The sequence below is a fragment of the Homalodisca vitripennis genome, chromosome 2 (assembly GCF_021130785.1).
Source record: "Homalodisca vitripennis isolate AUS2020 chromosome 2, UT_GWSS_2.1, whole genome shotgun sequence".
In the NCBI taxonomy this organism is placed as follows: domain Eukaryota; kingdom Metazoa; phylum Arthropoda; class Insecta; order Hemiptera; family Cicadellidae; genus Homalodisca; species Homalodisca vitripennis.
In genome coordinates, this window is record NC_060208.1 from 122,949,898 (window position 1) to 122,974,578 (window position 24,681).

At 32.0% G+C, this 24,681-nt stretch overlaps 1 protein-coding gene across 1 annotated transcript; it reads left to right on the forward strand.

Annotated features, from left to right (window-relative positions):
• Positions 1–200: 200 nt before the first annotated feature.
• On the forward strand, positions 201–23,576 carry LOC124354660. The gene is made up of 9 exons (XM_046805287.1): positions 201–538; positions 2,103–2,202; positions 3,737–3,861; positions 8,848–8,903; positions 10,377–10,487; positions 11,058–11,202; positions 14,635–14,742; positions 15,692–15,824; positions 22,991–23,576. Exons 2-9 carry the CDS (start codon positions 2,135–2,137, stop codon positions 23,166–23,168), a joined length of 924 nt encoding a protein of 307 aa, XP_046661243.1. The 5' UTR covers positions 201–538; positions 2,103–2,134; the 3' UTR covers positions 23,169–23,576.
• The last annotated feature ends 1,105 nt before the right edge of the window (positions 23,577–24,681 follow it).

The window sequence follows — 24,681 nt, forward strand, 5'->3', positions numbered from 1 at the left end:
ATAACTAACCATTATTATATAATATATTATATTTCCTTATTCACAGATTGTAAATACAAATTTACTTATTCCTCGTGTAGCTTGGAGCTTCATGAATAGTTATAAACCGGCAAGTTGGCAAATAAAAATATAGAGTTATTTTAAACAAATTTGGCGCTTGAACGAAATCGTTTGGTTGGATACCCTTGATAAACAAAAGTATTATATTAGGCTATACTCTGTACCCAATAGGATCAAGGCTGAATCACCTGTTCATTTCTGTGTATTGGTTACTTTTAAAAATTAAAAATCTAGGCTAAGGATAATAATTACGAAAAGCTAGTAATTATTAAATACCAACATTCGGCTATCCCTACTAAAATTTACTTATCTTGCATCATATTGTACAATGGTTTGTTGTTTTAATGATGGTAAAGCCTAACCTTACAATTAGTCTATTACTTTGATTTGTAACTCTTTTCTCATAATTACTTGTTATTAGAAATTACAAACAATTATTAATATTAAGGGTGTTAGGGAGAGGATATCCTGAATTCTGGTGAGTTGGTCTTGATTATTTCCACTTGATTACATTATTTACTGTTAATATAATATGACTGTCAGTTTCAAAATCCTATAATAATTGTAACTTTATGAAAGTCATTAAATTGATATCATTTGTCTTTTAATCCAAGGTGTACCCAAAAGTCCTTCAAAGGGCATTTTAAAAAGTGCCCCGAATTGCAAATGGCCTGCCATTTGAACAAGGGTTATCCTATTTAAAAACTATGTAAAATGCATTTTCATTTAGTTATTTGTAAGTCAATACACGTTATGTATCAATAACCAGGGAAAGATTATAGTACCCTGATTATATTGGTATTTATCTCTTTAGTTTTATGATCTATTATAACTTCAGAAAGTATTTTACCCAGGACATATTGATTCCCTTTGATGGTAACGTGCAGCATCCTTTAATAGTTTGACCACAACATAATTAGTCCAGGAGGGTTTACTTCTGGCTGGTTGAACCTACACTGGGTATACCAAAAACCTATGGTTCACTTAAATCTGAGCGATCATGTGGATGTTCCAGAAGTGGCACATCACTAACCACAAATATCAAGATACTGAGGTGCAAGGGTAGATTGTAGATTGATAAGTCTAATCTACTGCAGGGGATGTTTAAATCGATGCGGCTCGGTAGCCTATATAAAATTTTCAAACAAAGTGATGTATAAAGTGCATTACTTGTCCTTTGTCTATAAAAATAGGCTACAAAAATATTTCAGATTCCCTTCAGTTAAATTTTAAAAATAAAGTTAGTTTTATATAAATGTGGGGTAGGGTACGATAAGCGGACCCAGTTTTTTATATCGAAATTGACAACCGATATTAGATATTAGACTCGATACCGTACTGATTCATTATTTTGAACAATTAACTTAAATAATCTATATCAACAGCTGTAAACACTTTCAAATAATACACGTAAAGTAATATTTCAATTTTAGATAAGTAACATTTTTGATTATTAAAAATGGCAGTCAATTTTAGAAAACTACACGAAGTTGCTTTGAAAGATAAGACATGTGTTTCGTGGCTTCAACATGTTGGACTCGTACTGAAAACCCCATTATGTGAAATTTGTGGGAAGTAAACAACTGTAACTGTGAGAGGAGCAAATATGGTCGTCTTCAGTTTTCCTAACTTTGGTTATAATAATTTGTTCGATCACTGTAAATATTAAATTCATATTTTAATTTAAAACATATGATTGCTATTGAGGACTATATATACTTTTATATCGATTGATAGTCTAGGATTTGAGATGTGTACATATTAGATATTGATGATTACATTCTTCGATATAAATAACCAGGTCCGCTTATCGTACCCTACCCTAAATGTGCAAGCTAATATAAACTTTTCTACATCTATGTTCTCTTTTAAGTCCTAATAAGCAAGGTCATATGACATAAACTTTACTTTTCTAAATTGAATATTGTAGGGTTTGATTATATTATGCTTTTCTTGGTATCATTTTGAAAATAACTCACCTTAAAAGCTGTAAACATAAAAATATTTGTTTTTAATTTTACTTTACATTAATATGTTTGCAGGTCATACATTGCTAAAAATAACCCTTTACAAAATGAAGAAGATGAAGCCAGTTGTTCCAAAACCAAAAAGTAGACGCAAGAGCAAGTCAGAGGAGAGTTTGTAAGTAGTTTATTTCAAAATTTTCATCACATATTAAGAGCTTCTACAACATTGTTGTTTGTGGATTTTAGGGATGACACTGTCAACTTTTCATTAACAGTGCAGTATATGACAATAACAAGTCAGTTTACCTTCAGCATGTTAAATATACGTTCTAATAAAAATTGTTATGTTGTTTTATATGCATATGTTATTTATATATACTTTAGTTATTCTTTCATTATTATATTTAATATCTAAAAAGGTACATTTCTTTTTTAGACACAACTCTTTCCAGAGAAAAATTCAAGATAACAATTATGTTTGTTAACCATAATTTCATATCTCTAATATTTATGTAATATTCTTCCAATTTATTAAAAAGTGTTTCTAAGCAGCAAGTTATGAACAACTTCTGCAACCTGTTTTTTCTGACAGAATTTTTCATGAAATGGAAAAACTATTACACAACTAAACCTATATATTTGTGGTATCTCGTAGTTTTGTAATCTATACAGTGGTAATTCTAATTTATTACTATTTTTAGTATCATTGATATGTGCCATATTCTTAAAAGTATTAAGAAACATTTTTCCTAACACCAAACATCAAATACATACAAATTTATGTTAATTAATATCTTCGTTTTTATAGAGAGTTTGTATAACGTATGCCCAGAAAGCAAGGTTTATTATGTAAGTTAAACAATTAAAACTTTCTACGTTTAGAGTAGATCTACAAAAAAAAAAAAAAAAAAAAAAAACGTATTTGTCTAAATTTGTGTGAACAAGAATGGCCATCATATGAAAATTAGAAAAATAAACTTTTGTTACTGTAAAGGCTTGAATCACCAATAATTTGGCCAACATATTACAAAATACAAGTTAAAAAATTAGATGAGATAAAAATATTTAAATTAAAATTACATTTATTTTATCAGCATTGCTATTATCATTTAGTATTTTAGAATCCCTCTTCTTCATTACATTGGTGGAATTAAGGCAATATTTTTTTTCTTACTTTTTGGTCCTTATTACTGTGGTCCTATATTTTTATTTTTCCTTAAGAGGATTTGAGACAAACCCTCAAACATTGAATGATAAAATATATTAATATACATTGGTCTTTCTGATTATAAACAAAGAGACCACTTATTCATAGTTTTACAATATGAAATTATAATTTTTCTGAAATAATATTTTTCTTAGCTTGACACACTTAAAATCAATCATCAGACTTGTAAATAAGTTAATGTTAAATAAATGTGACCTAACCATATACAGAACTTTGAAATGGCAACTTTATGCGGTTGTCTGTCTAGTGGTATTATAACTATTATTGGATTAGCTTTGGTGGAGATGAAATGTGAAGGTATCAAAAATGGTTATAAATATGGGACAATAATTTTGTTATCTAACGTTAAATAAGTGAGCAAGATTGAAAATTGTGAATAGGCTTTTGTATCATTACAATGTTTTAAACTAAATTTCATGTTCAAAATAAGAAATTAAGGATTTGAGTAGGCTATCTAGAAAACTAATTTGATTTTTTTTAGAAACCAATGCTTGAATAGAATACCTCAGAGAAAAGCTTCAACACCAACACATGATCGAAGCACGTTGTCCAACTCTCCGGATATTTCCAGCATTATGATAAATGAAAATAGATTAGAAACTTCAAGTAAGTTCAATACCACAAGTTATGTTTAGTGTTTATTTTAATATCGAAGCATAATTGAACATTAATTTGAATATTGATATATATATACTAGCTGTTTCCCGCGGCTTCGCACGCTTTTCGTAAGTTTTGCCCGCGTATGAGCATTTCTGGTTGAAGTAAATATTTCCAACCCCGATGTAGATTTTACCTTGATGTCACGATCAAGAAAATATGTCAAAAATGTATTCTACATGCATAATGTATTTTATTACAAAGTGGTCTACCACTCAACCTTTAAGTTCAACCAAAAATTTAGTTTAGACAATTATACATCATAACTTAGCGCCTTCAAATAGTGTTTCACTGTTTAATATACGTATCTATCTCGTAATTGCAGGTTATAATGTGCAGGCGCTTTGAAAACTTTTCTTCATTTTATTCGTTTATATTCACGACATAAGCGAATAATTCAGATAATAACTATCCTATCTTCTAAGTTAGACTAAATTACGGATACATGTGAAATTTGATTGAAATTGGTTCAGTCGTTTTGGAGTTTATTGGCAACATACATCGTGACTCAAGATTTTTATATATATAAGATATATATATATATATATATATATATATATATATATATATATATATATATGGTTCCTGATGTAGTTTGTAGAGTAGTGTCTATTATGTTTTGCTAATTTAAATGAGAGGATTATATCCTTGAACTAGGTTACACGCATGCCAGATTTCAGATTAGCGGTTTGTGGAACTGCTGAAATCATAGACTGGTAGGCATCATGGTATGCTTCCGGGGTGCCCAAAAGGCCCTTGAGGCTTAAGTGCATGGCAATAGGCCACCGCATAGAAGAAGAAGAAGCATGTCATGTCTCATGATTGCCACACAATGGACAACGTCCTTGCCTTGTGAGTGACTCCCAGTGGCCCGTGATCTTAACTATTTTCAATATAGACCAAATTTCAACCTTTAAGAGCAACTCGTTTAACATTTATGTATGGTAATCAATTCAAGGTGGCCACGATTGGAATCTTAGAACATATTAATTTTGTGACAAACTTTAGATTGGAAACTGTACCTTATTTTGTACGCTTATTACAATTATGTAGTTAAAATTTAGAAATTCGGTTGCTATTTTCAAATATGGCAGTTAACTGTGAAATATCTTTTGGAAATCTCTTTTTTGACAGATTTTGGTTTAACATGTAATTCTAAACCTCATTTATTCTTGTTATTATTTTCATGTATCCTTTGAGCCACTCGGAGAGCTCTGAAAGTTTACAGAAACTCTTTTTTCCAAAATTCGTTAAAAGAGCATGTTTTGCCATTTGTAAAAAAATCATTCAAAATGCAGAATCTTTTTTAATGGAATGTTGTTGTAATGAATTGTAATGAAAGCTGTTGTAATTCCACAAATGTTTTATACAAAATACGTTCCTAAAATACTGCCAAAAGTAATTAACTTATTTATGATGACTTAAAGCAAGGTTTTCAAGTGATATCGTATCTTCATAAATACCTGCGTGGCTCCACCTGTGCAAGTCATTTACAGCTTGTGCCAATAAAGCCAATTATAAACATATTAGTTTATAGAACTTTCTGCAATCCTAGCTGTTCAACGGTAAAGTATATCAAAATAATACCAAGAATGAAAAAGTCTTAGAATTATATTTTAAACCCAAATCTTTTAGAAAAATGGGGATTTTCATCTTACTTACATCTGGATAACCTCATGGAGGAACATCACTAACAGCAAATGTTGTTATGTTGGGGTAAAGGGATGACTTGTTCAATGTGTATTTAGTTTATTGTACTGTATGGTTGTTGTAATAATAGGACAGCTTTAGATCTTTTCAAGAAAAGGATAACTGTTAGCTGCACACTGGTGATAAACTGTATCTAAGCTTAGACAAGAAGCCAAAGAGAAGAACTAGAGAATGATTCACATAATTCTAATCACCATTTGCAACCAACATCACATTATTTTTATGACACTAACCCCAAATACAGAGTTTATCCATAAAGTGATGAGGCTGGGCAGGGAAAAGAGAAATTTTTGGAAACATATTGTTAAAAGTTTTAAAAATAGCTTCACACCACTGTCAATGTTATTCCAACGTTGCAAAGGCTCTGAAGATCTTAGTTGTGACACCTCTCATACAATTTGACAACCTATTGAATAGTGGAAACACCTTCAGACTGGTAATATCCCAGATTTCTCATAAGTTTTAGGGAGAGAAAAGTGTTTTGTCGAACTCTCATGACCATAGAATCGTTGCAGCAAGGTAATAAATAATATCTGGGTCAGGATTGCGGTCATAACTATGGTGTTGTGGACAGAAGTGTTGTGATGTAACTTCCAGTGATCAGTTATCTCTAGTCATTTTTGTATGCCTTTGTTTTGGCATGTGAGGACTTCTTTGTAGTAATCGCTAATGATGGTACTGTATGTCCCAGAGACAAATTTTTTTTAGCGACTCCCTACGTTCTTGACATTAGAGTGTGAACATTGTTTACAGTGTTTCTACAATTGTCTATAGTGTCTCCACCAGATATGTAAAGTATTGTACTGTTATTTATTTATGTTGTCTCAATGTAAACAAACAAACACATGTTCCTAAAAATTTCAAAAACAATGATTATTAACCTCTTCCATGATGATGGGTCCAAGTCATCTATTGTTTTCCTAATAATCGTAATAGTATTATAAATGTACAAGTGCCTTTGTTTGTTTTGTTTTGTTATCTTGCGTAAAATAGTCAACCAATTGTATTGAAATTGTACCTGAACATTCCTGCGGTTCTTGGGATGAATTTAGACCTATTCTTATTTCAAAAATCCCTCTGGGCTACGCCCTACTGGCCTTTAAAGTAAACAAAAACTCCCATCTTGGTCTCTAAAGTTGTGTAATAGTAATTGAATGAGCCTGTCAAATGTAATCAACTATCCTGTGTAAACATTGTTTATTATTTTGAAATTGTTTACATTTATAGTGAGTAAATTTTCTAGTAAGTAACAATAATGTTTAATGCCAATTTAGATTTCAGCTATTAGGTTCTAATCTACCTTATAAAATGTCTTAAAACATAAAACAGGTAGAATTTGACTCCGAGGACTCCTTTTCTAGCAGTAGACAAGAACTAAGCTAGATGAAATTTTGCTGGACTGTTCTTTTGAACTAATTTACCAATTCCAGCTCTAGATGGTCTAAAATATTTTAAAAAATTTATTATAGTATATATTAAGTTTGTTTTGACAAAAGTAGGCTTCTCAGAACTGTGTATGTATATATATTTTCTTGATCAGGAGAGAGGCAAAATAAGCTTTGGAACAAACATACTAATATAGAGTAAATTTAACACTTTCAAACAATGTATCAACCAATTAAGATTGGGTGGAACACCAATGAACACCGTCACCTTCTCTCCTAGTGTACAAGATGATGGTTCCATAGAAGACATGACCGTGTTACCAACTCAACAGCAGCAACCACCTCTTCAAGTCATTGAGCCACCTCAACATGAAACTGGAAATGAAAATACAATGCTGCACTGATCCTTTATAACACATTACCAGTCTGGTTACCTGAAAGATTTGGTTACAATTTAATGTTTCATTTTTTTTTTTTTTTTAATAAGTGTGGGGGAATTGTGTCTCAACCATATATGTAAAATATTGTACTATTATTCATTTATGTTGGATCAATGCAAATAAATAAACACATGTTTCTAAAAAAATTGAAAACAATGATTATTAACCTCTTTCATGATTATTCCGTCATCTATTGTTTTGCTAATAGTGTGAAATAAACCAGTTATATAAAATGAACTTTTATTTATATCAATATATACACAAGTGCACCACAAGGCCATGACATTTGGGCTTGGGTATTCTTGTTCTCTTGGAATACAGGTACGGCACTATAAGATGTGCCACTCTGAATTTTAGTCTTTGGTTTAGTACTTTGGTAGAGATTGAGGTATTTTTCACCTGTTTTTATGTGGTCTTATGTCTGATTTAGTTTCTTCTAACTGTTGCATTGTTTCATGCCAAATGTCAATTGACTCCAATACCACAAAAATCTTCCTCATGTTTAGATTTTCATAAATAGTTTTTTAAATCTTTTCATGCACATGTTGATGTATTTGGTGGTGAATCTAAAACTTACATAAAGGTTCAATGCCACATTTACACAAACCATTTGTTAAAGATCGTTCAGATGACTCCATATTTTCCACCCATTTCAGAACAGTGAACCTCTAGGATATAGAGACAGTAGCAGGGTGCCATCTTTGTAGGTCTCCTTAACCAAGGTAGGAGTTTTAGAATTAGATTTGCCCAGATGAAAACATAATTTGATCAAGTGGAAGAGCCAGTGGCTTCACGGTATAAGGCATTGTGCGTTTGTGTTAGAGATAGTAAAGGTTCAAATCCTGCACTTTTTATCAGTTTTGTCAATATTGTACTGTACCAACTTTCCTCTTTATTCTGTTGGATAAGATCCTCCAGGCATGTGACTCATGAAGACGGTTTAAATAAGGCTAAAAAGGGTCTCTCCTTTCTTTTGATAAAAAAGTGGTATTGCAGCAAACTTTCTGCGGTATCAAAACTAAACAACAGCTTTTGTCCCACATGTTATCCTCACTAAGTCAGAGCTTGAGGTTACTTATAGCTTAGAACCCTGCCCACAATCCTGCCACAACGGAGTGTGTTGCTGGTGATGAGCACTGTGCAGTTATTTTCCAAATAAAAAAAACCTGTGTTTTGTATGATTAATAATAATAAAGTGTATCTTGTAGTCATACTTTTGTCTCTTTTACATTTTTTGCTATGACTTAGGTTTATGTAATTCTTAAAAATTTATATATAAAATGTATTGTGTTTATTTATAAATTTTTACCATTACTTTCAAAGAGCACTTCCATTGTTTGTAAACCAAAATTGAATAATCAATTTGGGCATATTTTTATATTGTGAATGGTTTGTTACAGGAAAGCAAGTGATGAAATCCAATAAACAATTGAATTCAAGTCTTCCCAGGAAAACAGTTAAGTTACAGTTAATTATAGTTTAGTCTGTGTCTGCTGAACAGTGATTGCATTTACTTATGGTCAAGAAATGATACGTATGGTTTTGGCTCTTTAGAAACCATGGTAAGCAGGCAGCTGTGTGACAGTTAGTAAAAGCTAGGTTGGTTGACACGTGCTAAGGTGGGCAGATGCAGAGGTATCTTCCTTTTCATTGGAGATGAAGAGGAAGATACCTCTGCATTCTATCATGATTTTTGTTAACTTAAGGTAAAGTTTACTGTACCTACACATGTGTTAAGAGTTGGAAGGGCTAATATAACAAATTTTTGATTTAACTTTAAAGAAAGTCACAATGTATTTTGTATCAAAACAAAATTAAAACCACACAAAACTAAATAGAACCCAGCTGAGTGAAACATCAATACTAGCTAAGCGTGATTGGAGAGCAAATTGTCTTGGTTATTTACACTTACAAAAAATTATATATAAAACTGAGTGTGCAATAAAGAAAACATGGAACTCACTAATTAAAATTATATAACTTTTAACTTAGTTTTTTACGTTAATTTGGCATTTCAGACTTAAAAAGGAAATTATATTTAATGAGTTGAAATTTACAACCTTACAAATAGGACTTATCAGACTTTCCGTCCCACTCTTGTAACAGTAACACTAACTCCCTTAAAAATTATGTAACACTGCCATCAACACCCCTCCCCCCCAAATTGATATTATTCTATAAATTGTAATATAGACGATTTCGCACTCCAAAGTAAACGTGATTTATTAAAAAACTAGCATTCCAAAACTGAGCATTGTTTTGAACTATTGTTTTCTACTTTTTAGATTTAATTGCAATCACGACGTAATAAGACAAATCACTACAACATCGCTCATTGTGGCACTCACTGTACTGTTACATACTACAGGTAATATATATATATATATACACAACTAACAGATGATTGAGCATGGCTTGCTTGACACGCCAGTTGTCACATGGCTGTTTGTATGTTTCACCAGACATACAGCACCATACTTCCTGTCTCTCCTACCATAGCAGGACTCTGGGTCATACTTCTTTTACAAACTTGTGTTTTCGGATTTATGATAGAGACAATGTGCTGTGACAATGATAAATATTAAACTTTCAAAATTAACACTGAAATTGACGTAATATATCGGTATGGTATGTTTACTTTACCAGCTTTAAATATTTTTCCACATATAATTCTGACATTTATCCATATTGCATAATGTTCTGTGAAAAACAGGTTTAAAAAAGTATATTTATGTGATACTGCACTAATCTTGGAACAGTTCCATAATGACAATTTTGAGCCCAAAGCTGCCATAACAAAAATATTCCGTTATACAAGGCCAATGGGTAATGAAAATTGTAGTAACATGTTTTTGGATTGTCTAATAATTTAATTTAAATTTATGGACACGTCAGAAATTGGTATAATTTTTTAATTTTCTTGTTATAGGCTGTTTCAGAAGGAATAAATCTTGAGCAAGAACTGGATTTTGAATACACCCGCTATATACAAACGATTTTCAGAAAGAAATTGGAAGAAAAGAAAAATGCTGAAATTGATGTAAGTAATATAGGAAATTTATGAAAGTGATTCATTTTAAATTACTTAGTTGAGTCAAATTTACAGATTAACATTAGATACAGTTCTTCTCTCACAATAAAAAGTGTTAGGTTATTATTTTGATTTTAATTCAAACAATAACTAAGGTCTGTCAGCAATGTTATTATCAACATAGTAACTGAGAAAATATTTAAATATTTAACTATTAATTTAAATTAAATTACTTTATTGTCAGAAGACATTGATACATATGCTTGACAGTGTCAAAAGGACTTAAAACTAGTAAGTGTAAAGTTGGTTGACATAGGCCTAGCCTATCCCCTACTTTAAAGTATTAAAACTGTAGAGATATTGAAATACCAAGAATTTTAAATTTAAATATCTTTACAATTTATGTGTAGTTGATCTTTTTGGCCTGCTTTTTACGCTAACCAAAGGAACATAATAATAATAAAATAAACTTATTGTTTATTTTATTTTGTTCTTAAGATATAACACATTTTTGTAAATAACTTGTATGTTTATTTTCTTCTATAAGTGGTAGTAAATTTTAAAACAGCACTTTTTCAGACTGAACTAATAAAATTGCAAAATAGAATTGAAGAAAATCAAAGAATACTTCGTAACACTACGTCTCGGCTCAAGAACATAAATTTCAACAAAGAAGTTGATTTTCTGCACAGCCTGCATAGTCCTAATTTCGCCAAAGTACTAGGTGAGTGTAGTAAAGTTAAAATAATTTAAGCTAATTTGACCTTTCAATATATTGAAAATTCAATGGGTGTCCCACGAAGAGGTTTAAAAGTTTTATTTTATATTACTTGCCCATTTATGCACTAAACATTTTGAAAATGTACAAAATTCATTAAATAGGTTTTAAAAATATTTTGTGAAAATTTCAGCTCTCTAGCAATTGTTGAAACAAAATGGTGACATATAAAAATCTTACCATTTTGCTTCCTATAAAAATTTATTTCTTGAATTACCTGATTTGACTACTGCATTGCAGTTTTAAAGAACAGCTATTTAATAATGCTCATTGTTGAAAACAGCTGTTTGATTGAAGAATATTGCTTGTGCCATAAAAACATAATCTAACCTCTTCCATAAGTTTTACTGCTATTCAAGTTCGAGAAATGGCTTTTAATGTTGAACAAAAATTGAAGTGTTGTGAGGGGGCTATTGCTTTTGGCAACATTACAGAAGCAATTACACAATTTCAGGTTGTCTACCCAACCACCTAGCAATCCAACAATAACTAAGTGGAAAAATCTTTTGTTAGATACTGGAAGTGTCGTAAAAAAGTACTCTAGAGGATCAAATAAGGAAAGAGAAGTACTAGTATGCGCATCAATGCTCTGCTCTCCAGGTAACGAAAGTTGAACTTGAAACTGGTGTTCCAAAGTCTTCAGTACAGAGAATAATTAAGAAAAACAAAATTAAATTTTACAAAAGTCACCTAGTCCATGATCTTCTTGAAGATGATCCGGACAGGAGAGTGGAATTTTGTTCTCGTATCATTGTTTCATGAGCTAGATCCTAATTGGCATACTCAAATTGTTTCAGACGAGTCCACTGTCTACTGCAGTGGTGCTGTAAATGGGCATAACTGTAATTATTGCAACACCGGTAATCCACACATTCTTGAACAGACTCTATTCAAATCAAAATAAATTACTGTTTGGGCAGCTGTCAGTTGTAATGGGGTGCTAACTTACGACATTTCAGACAGTACAATGACTGGGAATAGGTATGAACAGGTTTTAAATGAAGAAGTCTTGCCTCATTTTACGATTCCAGAAATGGATCAAGCAATTTTCCAACAATATGGTGCTCCTCCTCATTTCACAAATCCTGTCAAGCAATTACTAAATGACAACCTTCATGGCCATTGGATTGGTAGTGGAAGTGATTTTTTATATTGGCCACTCCAAACCCCAGATTTAACCGTGTGTGATTTCTTTCTATGAGATTACTTAAAGTAACAAGTTTATACTTGTAGCTTCAATAATGATGAGGAATTAAAACAATCAATTAAAGAGAAACTTCTCCAGATACCGCAGAATTCCTTAGTAAGAGCTGATCATTTGTTAAGTGCTGTTATCAGGGTGTCGCTATGGATGGATTACAGTTCAAATAATTGTGGACTATAATTTTAGGTTTTTTAATACGGTATGTTCTAACTTTCTGATTGATATGCTTTATTTCTCTAGAATATGACAATACATAATTTTACAAAACCAAAAATACTGTTTTTAAAATATATTTTTTCAAAATGCCATAATTTTTTTCAACAATTGTTAGAGAGCTGAAATTTTTACAGAATTTAAACCTATTTAATGAATTGCTTAGAGTTTGAAAATGTTTGGTGCATAAATGGTGAAGTAATATAAAATAAAACGTTTAAACCTCTTCATGGAACACTCTGTATATAGACACAAGATGGAAATATTGACAAAATAAATAATACAGGAATACAGGTTTGTTTTAGTTGGGGAACCGTTGTGAAGCATTTCCAAGTAAGACAATCACAAGGGATGAAAACGTGATTTGAAATATGATAGAATTAATTATTAATTGTATAATATTGTTTAAATACTGTTGTTTTTCCTAAAACCACCTTTTGTGTATATCCAAGGAGTTACCATGACATTATGTATATTCTTAATTTCAAAACTGTTAGTTGTACACTTAAGTCATGGAAGAAAAATTAAAATTTCTAGCTAATCATGAAATTAAACTGCTTTCACCTCATTAGCACTAAGAAAACAAATAATATAAACATATTGAAGTTTGCAGACATCGATCGATCCTTAATCGGTGGAAGAATGTATAAAGGTAAACATTGTTTTATATTTCTCTCCCTAATAGAGTGAACGTGCATACACCAAATACCAACTTGTAGCAACCAAATTTTGGAATTTTGGAACTTACTTAAAACTCTTGCATTATGTGTAAAAAGTTCTATGTATTGTAATGTTAAATGAAAAAAAAGCAATAAAAATGTTTACTTAATAAAAGCTTAAAAGGTATTTACTTTGAAATACAACGAAAATATGTTCTCTTGGGATAAGAAGTTGAGGAAACTCTCATTGCTCTTAGTCCTAACAGGATCTTTGCACTTGTTTCCAGAGTGAAAGGATATTCAGGTAGGATAAGGTTGGAGGTAAGGGCTGCCTCCTGTCAGGATCCATGAGGAGGGATAGTGAGCACTATATCTCAGTCATATTACCTTGAAGAGGGCCAGCTCTGTAATAGCTTCTCTAGCCAAAGCGGACAGGAGTAGCAGCCCTTATGTCCTGGCTAGCAATGGACTTTTAACACTTAGGGAGCCCACCAACTCCAACAGTCATCACTATTATATCCTAACTTCTGCATAAAAATTTTGTGTAAAATAACTCCTTGAAATTTTAGGAAAATTAAGTGAGAGTTCTGTTATTGTGAATCGGCGGTCTTCTTTAATCTTTTCATCAACTTTAGAGACAATCATCAGTCACAATGCTTGGCCGTCCACTTTGCTTATCATCATGCACAGTTCAGCCATTTTTAAACCTAATGCACCACTGACATACTCCACCTTCGTTTACATAAACTTTACAAAGTTGGCAATAAATCTCAATTGGTTTATTGTGGGATTTTCAATTGTGTCACACATTTCAAACTGCTATTGTATAAGGAGCGATAGTACCTCTCACTAGTATGGCTGGATAGCCACTGACCGGAGAAACACTGATATCAAAATGGCCGTGATATCATGCCCCTAGTAGCTACAGAGCGAAACGTAATCTACTTTCTGGATAGCCCTCTTATGACAAAAATTACTTCTATATGAATTAATTTTTGAAATTCCAAACATTATGTGTATTATTCACCATGTACCATTATCGAAATCGACGCCTGTATAGAAATAAAGGTTAATAAAAATATTTCAAGTCTTCCTCAATTACTTTTTGAGGTATTTGTAAATGGACAGATAAGAGATTTTATCTGAGAAATAGGTTTTTATAACGCACAGCCAATTAAAGTGGTAAGAATTTAACATAGTGTCAGATAGCTTGAAGAATTACAGTTACTATCACTTTGCTCAGCTTTATGCACATGATGCACTGCTGTTGTGTGCTCACTGAACAGAGTATTCTGTGTGTAGAGACAGTGAACGAGGGCAACTGTGAGGAGCGGCTGACTGTCCTCAACCAGAAACTGGAGCAGGCACGCCATCGGCTAAGAGTAAACAAGATGGAAGTGCCACCCACAGGTAACTGTTTACAGTTTTAATCCAAAAAGTATTCACCACAATCTGTGGTAACAGCTACCCTTCTTTCAAAGTTCTCCTCTCCGTAAGACACCAGTTCCTTTCAGCACTCTTCCATCTTCCAGGAACAATCCTTAAATTAATCTTATTAGTCAATAAGTTCTTTATAGATTTCGGTGTACTTTCTTTTACATTCTAAAACCTTGTTTCCTTCAGGAAAGTTTCCAATCATTGGAAATACGAATTACAGAGAGCTACATCAAAACTTAAGGAGTTTGATGAATTGTTATACATTGTTTTTAATTGAGAAATATTGGACAAACAAATTGATGTAGTTTTATTGTAAATAAATCAATTACAACTATAGCGTTAAGGATTTCTGGTGGAGAATCTATATGTGATCATACAAAATACCTATGAATTTTAGAGAAATCCTTTAAAATAGATTTTGTGTTCCATGCTTCTGAGTAAAATAATGAAATTTGAGTCTACTATTAGATTGTGTATATACAATTAAAATAATTTGACACCTTGCATCTATCGTCTATGATGTACCACTTTCGAGAAGATCAAGATTAAAGGTGGTAGGAATTTCCTGTGCTGTTATCCAAGTGCATTTTTTATAAAATGTCCTGTTAACTAATTGGTATTTTATGCAAGTTCTTAAAATATGCTCTTGATGTAGGTACTGAAAGGGTTTAAATAGGGATTCAATTTAATCTTTTAACCCTCTTTCTGATGATTTATATCTACTGAGTGTAGTAAAAGTATTAGTTGTTCCATTATCTTAAAGTTTAGAATATGAATATTTCAGTAAAATAAAATTTTGGCATGTTTGATATTTCAACCAGAATCTATATTAAAGAAAACCTCTCTGACCTACTGAATATCTTAAAATCTTAGTTGATTGCTATCTGTTTATATTAGTGCCTAATATGCCTAATTGTTTTAGCGACACTGGCAGAATTAGTCTCTGATACTGTAGAGGCGTTGGGGAAATTGAAAACAAATCAAGATGTTGAAACAATGAAAACGCTGACAGAGCTCAGCAAAGTGAAGAAATCAACCGCTAATGCCATTCTTAAGTATGTATAAACTATTTATTAAGCATGTTAAAAGCTAATCTATTAATTTAATTTGTAGCACAGTTTTACATCTAGTCTTATTTCACAATTTGCCATAATTTGCCTTTCCAAACTGCCAAGCCTTTCACCAAAGGCATGTCTTAAAACTACCAGCCCAGTCTATACATTTTACATGCTTTTATTTAAATATTCTTATAATATACATATACATGGATATCGTCCCACAAAATCGGTAACCTGTTCCACAAGATCGCTGTTTAACTATCGGAGCACTATCAGAGTTAATAGAAATCTACAAAGAAAATGTTAGGCAGCAGATTCTTCATAAAAGTTTCAAAATGAGTAAAGCTTGTTCAAAATTGGTTGCAAAGTGTCTCACCCTTGAATAGAAGGAATATTCTATTGTAAAGAATGATTTTTCTGACTTTTTATAAAACATAATATCCTAACCTTTTAGAAAACGTTATTATTTGTGTTTGTGAATTGTGTGTTTTTTTTTTATTTATGGCTCTAAAACAAAACGTCAGTATTAGCATTGGAAGTTCTCTGGTTCTCCACCTTAAAAAGAAGCATGAATAATAAAATGAAAAATTCAAGGCAATGATGATTGCTTTTTTTTGTATATCAAAGGGATTTTGCAAATTGATTGGGTACCAGAGGGGCAAACATAAAACAGAGTAACTACATTAGCGACCTGACTACCCTACGTGAGAGTTTAGGGAGAATAAGGAATGGTTTGTGGAAAAAAAATCATGGTTACAAACAAATCTGATTAAGAAAAGGTGCAATATTTCAATTCCTTTATATGTTGTATTTGATATTACATGGAGATAGTAAATTTGTACATTAAATTTCTTAAGACTGATTTTTCACTGGCTCACATGCGGTGTATCTCATAACCAAATTTAACATTTTCCCTTTAAATATCAATAAATATTTCACATTAAAGGTTAAATTTTCAGCATTGCATGTCAGCAATCTTGTTTCAACAAACTTGTAAGTTAAAAATAATAATTATGAACTAGGCAAGTGCTAGTTATATAAAATTTGATTTTTAATCTGTGGAATAATCCCTTTGCCATTGCATTAATGATTAAGGGCTCAGGCATGATACAATCAGGAGATGTTATACTTTATCATGATCAATATTAAGGGGACTGCACATACCACTGGATGCTCTTCTACCTCCTTATAACGACTTGGATTGTAGATATTAATATTCCAGAATATTAAGATTTAAATTATTAATGAGACATCCAAGACGATATAAAATATTTTTTGATTAGTAAGCTCTGAGTGAATATTCAGTACAATTACTAAATTTTTAACTATTAAATATTATCTGGTTTGTCTAAAATAAAAATCACAGTTCTAAATTAAAATAATGGATTTATTTTAAACTGGCAAATTAATAAGTACAATGTTTTATAATTTTCATCACTCTATTTTCCACAAAGAATTGACCAACCGTGTAGTAATTTTAAAAGGTCCTTTGGCAAGAAATAAATATATCAATCAAATATATCAAACTAAAAATCAGAGCTCTCTTCTGAAATAAAATATTAAAGTTTACAAATAAATTCAAATACCGCTTGGAAATAACTAAAATAAAAATGTTCACTTCTAAGTTCACTCAAAATTCAAAATAAAAATCAAGCTTCTCTTTCCACTAGTTGTACCTTAACTTTCAAGTCTTTACAATTCAGTTACAACTCTTTCAAACAATATTATTAAAGTTCAATTAATTTCCAATTAATAATTCACAATAAAACCGTACAAATTAAATATTAATAAATTACTAAATTTCAAAAATTCAATCAAAGTTATTAACAAAGTTAAATTTTAATTCACTTTTCTTGCAAGTTTGAACCAAATGTAACTTGTATGATTCTATTGTGCTCTATTGTTCATCAAGAATCAGTTATGCAGATTGCTCTGTAGTTTCTGTAAATTTAATTTTTCCTATAAAAAAGACAACAAAATTAATTTAATATTAGATCTGGAAGACTATTTCAATATAACGTACAATAAATTTGGTACTTACCTCAAAATCCCTCGTGGAAAAAAATTAGAAACACTGCGCACTGTAATCAACTTAATTTCATGATAATAACCAAAAGAAGGGCGAAAATTATGAGCTGGTGGTTTTATAGTTCCTCTTCCTTCCCTTCTGATGGACATTCGCTGCGTTTTCTCATCGGCCCAGCCGTATCCAGCTCAAGAACAATAGCCTTCTCAGATCTAACGTAACTGCAGTACAAGACAAGTTCTGATCAATTCAAGACAGTGAACCGCCTTCCTAATAATTTAAAATTACCTGCACTAACTTGCCAAAGGATTACATATTCGTTTTTATCATAACTTCTCACAATCTAATTTAAAATTAAATCCCAATATTTCTTTCCCAAAAATTTTCATTTAATTTAAGTTTTAATTTTTAAAAAGCAACCAATGTAGCTTTAAAAACGCTACACTCCTCCTCCCCCATAGCTTGTGTTTAGGCCAAGGCCTAAAATAAATTCTTTTTTTAGAAATTTTTGTTAATTCTGCATTATCCATTGGCATTGTTAGTTGAATGAGGAAAAGTAATAAATAATTTCATCACTCTGCCACTCATTGTTCACACCTCAACTCTGTCTTTTTTTCGTATTGGTAACGTTCATAAAAAAGTTAACTGTGCAATTAATTCTTTTTACCATGAAAACCCTGAAAGAGCCATTAGCCACGAAGTTGATTATTTAGATTAAATGGGGACCCTGTAACATATTAAACATTGTTAATGTATATCTCCAATGAACTATTCTGATTTACTACTTTTAGCAGTGGTTAATTTCAGTGGGAAACGCAAGGGAACGCTTTTAAAAACTATGAGTAACAAGTTTTAGTTTAAAAAAAATTGTAGGTAGGATCACAATATTATGCTATGCTTTGTTTGCGAGTGACTCGTAAGCAGATAGTAAGCCGCCCGTACAAGCAGTTGTGAGCTGTGCTGTGATGAGTCTTTGCACGGAATCAGGCAGGAGGAAGGTGACGGGCGAGTCATCCTAGTTCGCGCATGCGCGGCTGCGCCTCTCAATAACAAAGCAATACCCACCCCACCCCCTTCCTTTTCCCCCTCCATTCCTTCACCGCGCCACCGCCCCAGTGATCACAAGTGTGTTGACTAGTTGACTTGACCTTGGTGTGTTTCGCGTTTAAGTTACAAGTTGCATCGCATCCCATCACGCTTAAGTTCGTTTTTGAGGTTCAGGTTGTTGATTGTGTTCGTGTTTATGCTTATTAGTGCTGGTGCAGCTAAATAGTTTCCTAATTGACTATGACTACCAGAAAATTGTTGATTTTCTTTAAACCTAACCCTAAGAAACAAAAAGGTTATGCGAATAATGAGAACTGCAGTTCGGAAGCATTGACTACAACTTCAATTGTTGATCAAGATAAAAAAGAAGACGCAATCGGGATCAATGACGATAATTGCGATTACCATTCCCCTTCAACTTCCTCGTCGGTCAAAATAGTATCCAGGTTGGTGGGTTTGGGATCTGATGCAGACAAAGCTAAGGTTAGTAATGATTTTTTGTTAATAGGGGTGAACAGCCAGTTTTGTTGGTCTGAAGAACAAATTGTTGAATTTAAAGCTAAAAATCCATGGTTAATTGTGAACAGAGAACTAGGTTGCAACGTTTGCCGTAGTGTGAGTACTCTAGGTGCAGAGAAAACGAAGGGCCTAAAGATTAGCGAAGAGTGGGTTTTAGGAACTGTTACCGCTTAATGGAAACAATAAAAAAGACCAGCAATCCTCTCTTAGGAAAAAGATATTTTTACACCGTGGGTCTCGAGCTCATTCTTTAGCTGAAAAAATACTCATTGAAGCTAAGAAAGATACAATGAAAAAAGCTGTTGCTTCTATGCATAAAGAGCAGCAGATTGTAACTGAGCGCATTTTTCCGCACGGCTTATAAGCAAGCTAAACTAAATAGGCCATTTTTTGAGTTTGAAACTGAAATTGATCTTCAAATAATGAATGGCTTAGATATGGGGCGAATCCTACATTCAAATGTTGCTTGCTCCAATATAATTCATCATATTTCTGATGAAATGAAATCAGACTTGATAAATGGCCTAATCAAGTCAGACTCTAAATTTTCCCTGCTTTTGGATGAAGCCACTTCAGTTTCAAACAAAAATGCTTTGGTGGTTTATATCAGAACTGTTCTAAAGGGAATGCAAAACCCTATGACAGTGTTCTTAACACTTTTTGAGCTAAATAGCACAACATCAGCTGGTATATTACAAGAACTTTTAAATCAGTTACAAGCATTAGGTCTAAGCTTTGAATTCATGAAAGACCATATGATTGCTGTAACTTGTGATGGTGCTTCAGTGCTACTAGGCAAGAAATCTGGCCTTGCTATACAGCTTACTGAAACGTTCCCCAACTTGTTCATTTGGCATTGTTTGAACCATCGTTTAGAGCTTGCCGTGCACGATTCTATAGAAGAAGTAGCTAGAATCAATCATTTTAAGGTATTCATGGATAAAAATTAGAAACATGTTTAGTTGTTTCACACCGAAAAACAGCAGGGAGTTGGCAGAAGTTGCTAAAGGACTAGAGGAGCAAAATGTTGAAAATCGGCCGTGTTTTAGATACTCGTTGGGTAGCCTCCAGCTTAATGGCGGTGAAAGCAGTTTGGACAGATTTTAAAGCTTTGTACAATCATTTCATTGAAGCATCTGAAGACAAACAAAGGGACTCGAAGCAACGTTCAACTTTACAAAGGGCTTTGTAGTACATTATCTTCTACAACTTTTGTACACAACCTGGCATTGATGTTCGATGCTCTAGAAGAGTTATCGGATTTGTCCTTACAGCTTCAAAAATCAAGCCTCAACCTTATCCAAGCCCACAGTGATGTAACACTGTTAATCAAAGTGTTTGAAAAACCGAGTTGAAAACATGGGTAGACGTTCAGTGGAAGCTAAAATTGCTATTGACGATTTGATGTTTTCAAGATGTTAAACTTTGTGTAAGATTCCCAGATACCCCAGTATTCCAGAAAAACAGTTCTATCGGAGCCTCCGCTAACAACTTGACTTCAAGGTTGCTATCATCATCTTCAAATGCGGCTGAACTGAACACTACACCAAAATCATGAATGACATCAAAGTGATCCACCCCATGTATTGGCCAAAAGACTTATCCATCACCTACGGAGAATGTGAGATCCAGCGAATCTGCGATAGATTTAAGATTAGCAGCTCTCAGGATATAATTAGAGAACTTCAGACACTTCAAGCAGGGACTGAAGCTTATGTTAAGTGGAGAGAAACCTACTATTCTAGAGCAACCGCGTCGTTTAAGAAACTGATTTCCATCATAAATAGTATTGCAGTGTCTAGTGCTGAATGTGAACGTGGGTTTTCTGCAATGAATCTAATTATGTCTCCTCTTAGATCTTCACTCTACATTAGCACTGTTTGCGATTTATTGCGGATCAGGCTCCTAGGACCTCCTGTGGCTAGATACAATCCCGAGCGACACGTCAAAAACCTGGCTGGCGAAGGGACACCATTCTGCACTTGACACCAAGTCAAAACAACGAGGGCAGAAAACTTACCATGAAGACAGCATTGCCATTGTGGGAACTTTTTTCCTAAATCTGTTTTTTTAAATATCTTTTAGAATTTCAGAACATTAAGTTTTCATTAAAATAACTAGCCTATGCCTAACTTATAAGTTGTGTTCTGAACTCAAGTTTCTGAGTTCTTTTTTGTACTTACAGTTAGTTTTGTGTATTGTTGTTTTGTTTCTTTTGTAGTTTTCACTTTAAAATATTAACAAACAACTAAAACTAAGTTTACCAACAGTCTTGGCATTGCCTTACAATATTATAACTACAAATCCGTACATATTTGTTATAATAACTAATAAGCAAATAAAATAATCAACCTTAACTTTTTAAAAACTACACTAAATTTTAAAAATGAAACCGTGTTACTCCACTCTGTGGTGTCATTTATTTTGTGTGTAATTAAACGCTTCCTTTTCCTTTCCAAGAAGTTGGTTTATTTTGAATGTATTAATATTGTTTTGTACCCATAATGGTATGCAATTTTTTTTGTAAAATATGCAAACTTGTAAAAAAGCTGTTATATTAACAAACATCCATTTACATATTAATATGTATTATTATTACTACTGTAATGTGTATAAATAAAACTGTGAATAAGGCTCAATTTGTTTTTATTTTACCATTCATTAAAAAATTAATATTGGCGAGCTTCATTGATTCAAACAAAAATGGTCAATGAAATCAAACCAAATATTTCTGGGAAATTTAAAGTAGGCAACAAGGTGTTAATGGAGTAGAGTAGAGTAGAGAGGTAAACTCAATAAATTTAAATTCATGTTTTTTATTTTCTTACATCCTAATCAAGCAACCTTAAAGAAAATAAACAGCATTAAAATATCACTTGGTATTTTATAAAAAATTGAATGTATTATTATGTCTGGGTGGCCTAAAAACAAAGAGGTTTACAGTTATAATTTTTCAAAAGTTTTTCCTGGGTGAGGGCCCCCCTCCTTCCTGGGGTGTATTCCATACCCACCGGTCTGAGCTTCCCGCTTTAAAGAGTTCCCACACCTAAAATTTTTAGAAATTAAGCACTGACTTTTAGCCATGGAAGTCAATCATAGTTTTGCTCTATAATATAAAATCAGTCGATTGTGAAGAATTTGATTATTATAGCAGTTCTTAAATAAGGGCATTAATCTCTATATTCAAACCTTGGTACTTTTAGCTTCTACAACCAGAATTAATAGTGGATCACTAAATTATAGAATCTCATCAAGAAGTTCATTCTCATTTATGATTCAAATGTTCCCATTCGTTTTTAGGATACATAAAAAATTCATAATAGTGGTAATGAGATCTAATTTTCTTTAGTAGTGCTGTGTACTGGAATGAAAATTAAATTTCAACTTCTAAAGTGTAGCAAAAATTATCATAAAAACATCTTCATCGATATGAATTCAAAAAAAAATGCCAGCCACAGGAAAATAAATGTCCCCTTCAACAAAACCTCTGATTAAATATTACAGTTTCAGTAAATATTATAAGTGATTCTTTCTTGTATTATAAAAATTTATTTCATCATTTATGTTACAGAACTGTAAATAGTCTTCCTGTGTCTGAAGACCTTCTATTAACAAAAACTACATTGGAAATCAGTGCTCAAGATTTACTGGCCCAAAACTCACTGTCACTTGATGTAGAGACTCAGCAGAGCCACAGTGAAATCCAAGAGCAAACAAGATCACTTGATGTAGAGGCCCAAAATAGTTAACAGGAAATTCAAGTGTGCAAATTATTTGATGCTGTAGATCCAAAACTCAAGCACCAACAAATTCATTTAATTTTAATAATTCACAAAGAATTTGATTGTGTTATGTCAATTGCACCCTTTGTAGATTAAGGTTTTTATATTTTCTCTATTTATTGAATTTGTTAAAATATTTATGATTAAAATTATTGTTATATACAAATTTTGTTATCTGCAGGTTAGTTTCCATTCACCAATTGTATGAATCTTAGTATTTTAGATGCAAATGTTTGCAAACTTCTAATAATTAATTTATTATACACAACTAAATATTGACTTTTCTGGAAAAATGTTTTGTTTCATAGTGTAAACATACATGTTCTATTTTGTTCTACTTTACAGATCACTTTGTCCTACATTTTTTACTAAATAGCAAGATCTGAATTGTAGTAATACTGTTTCTATAAATATGAAACATTCCATTAATTAATTATTTAAAGACTATTTAAAGCTCTTTTCAAATATATAAACAATTATTGGAATGTGTATTATTTTATTTTAACCCCTAACTATTACTAACTTAATGGCATGTTGTCAGTGGTTGGAGATAATAATATTTAATTAAAAAGATTTCGGTCATAGCCCTTTAAGGTACCTTTTTTGGTCAGGAAAAATTAGTTTGATCATTCCACTGGCAATTTGTAGCAAAATTTAGAAAAATCCTATAATCACTAAAAACACGTTAGTTCTTGAAGCAATTCACATTTTTATCTTCAACCATTTTTATTCAGGCCCGATTATAAAATTCCGTACTTTAAAATGCCTAGATTTTTTCATGAAGCGATTAAAAATCTGTTTCTAATTTTTGTTAGGAAAGGCCAATGACTTCAAAGTAAAAAATATACCAACCAAAACTCAATTATATTACCTTAACTATTTTAAATTAAATAACAGTTTTGTATTAAACTTATTAACATCTTAATATAATTATGAATCTTTCTGTTATGGCATTAAAATACATCCAACCGCAAGGGGTCTATATTAGTTGTGTATAAAACTGTTGTTCTGGTAGGTCCACATCCTTGGCACGAAAGTCAGTTGTGAGCTACCCATAGTTATTATTTTTCATGGCATTCAAGAGGCTTTGGGCTAAAATCGATCCAAATAAAACACGACTTGCCTAATTTTTATAAAATAGATTTAACCCTAGGGCTCTGCTTTCTTGTTTACAAATGTGAAGAAAACCCATCCGGTTTAAGCGTTTTCAAAGATGGCAGCGTAGGCGTTGAAGGCGATTCGTGGCCAGGTCACTCTTTAACGTCAAAAACGTTTGGAAATGTTGAAAAAGTAAGTAATTTGATTAATTCTAACTGTTGGTAGGTATTTGCACAATTTCTGTGAACTTTAGGTGTATTAGGTATAGTGTGTGCTAAAATGGTGCCTAAAATTTTAACGTTTGAACACCAAGAAACTCGCAAAAATGTATGTACACAATTGAAAATAATCCAAATATTTTTGGAAACAACATGTGATGGAA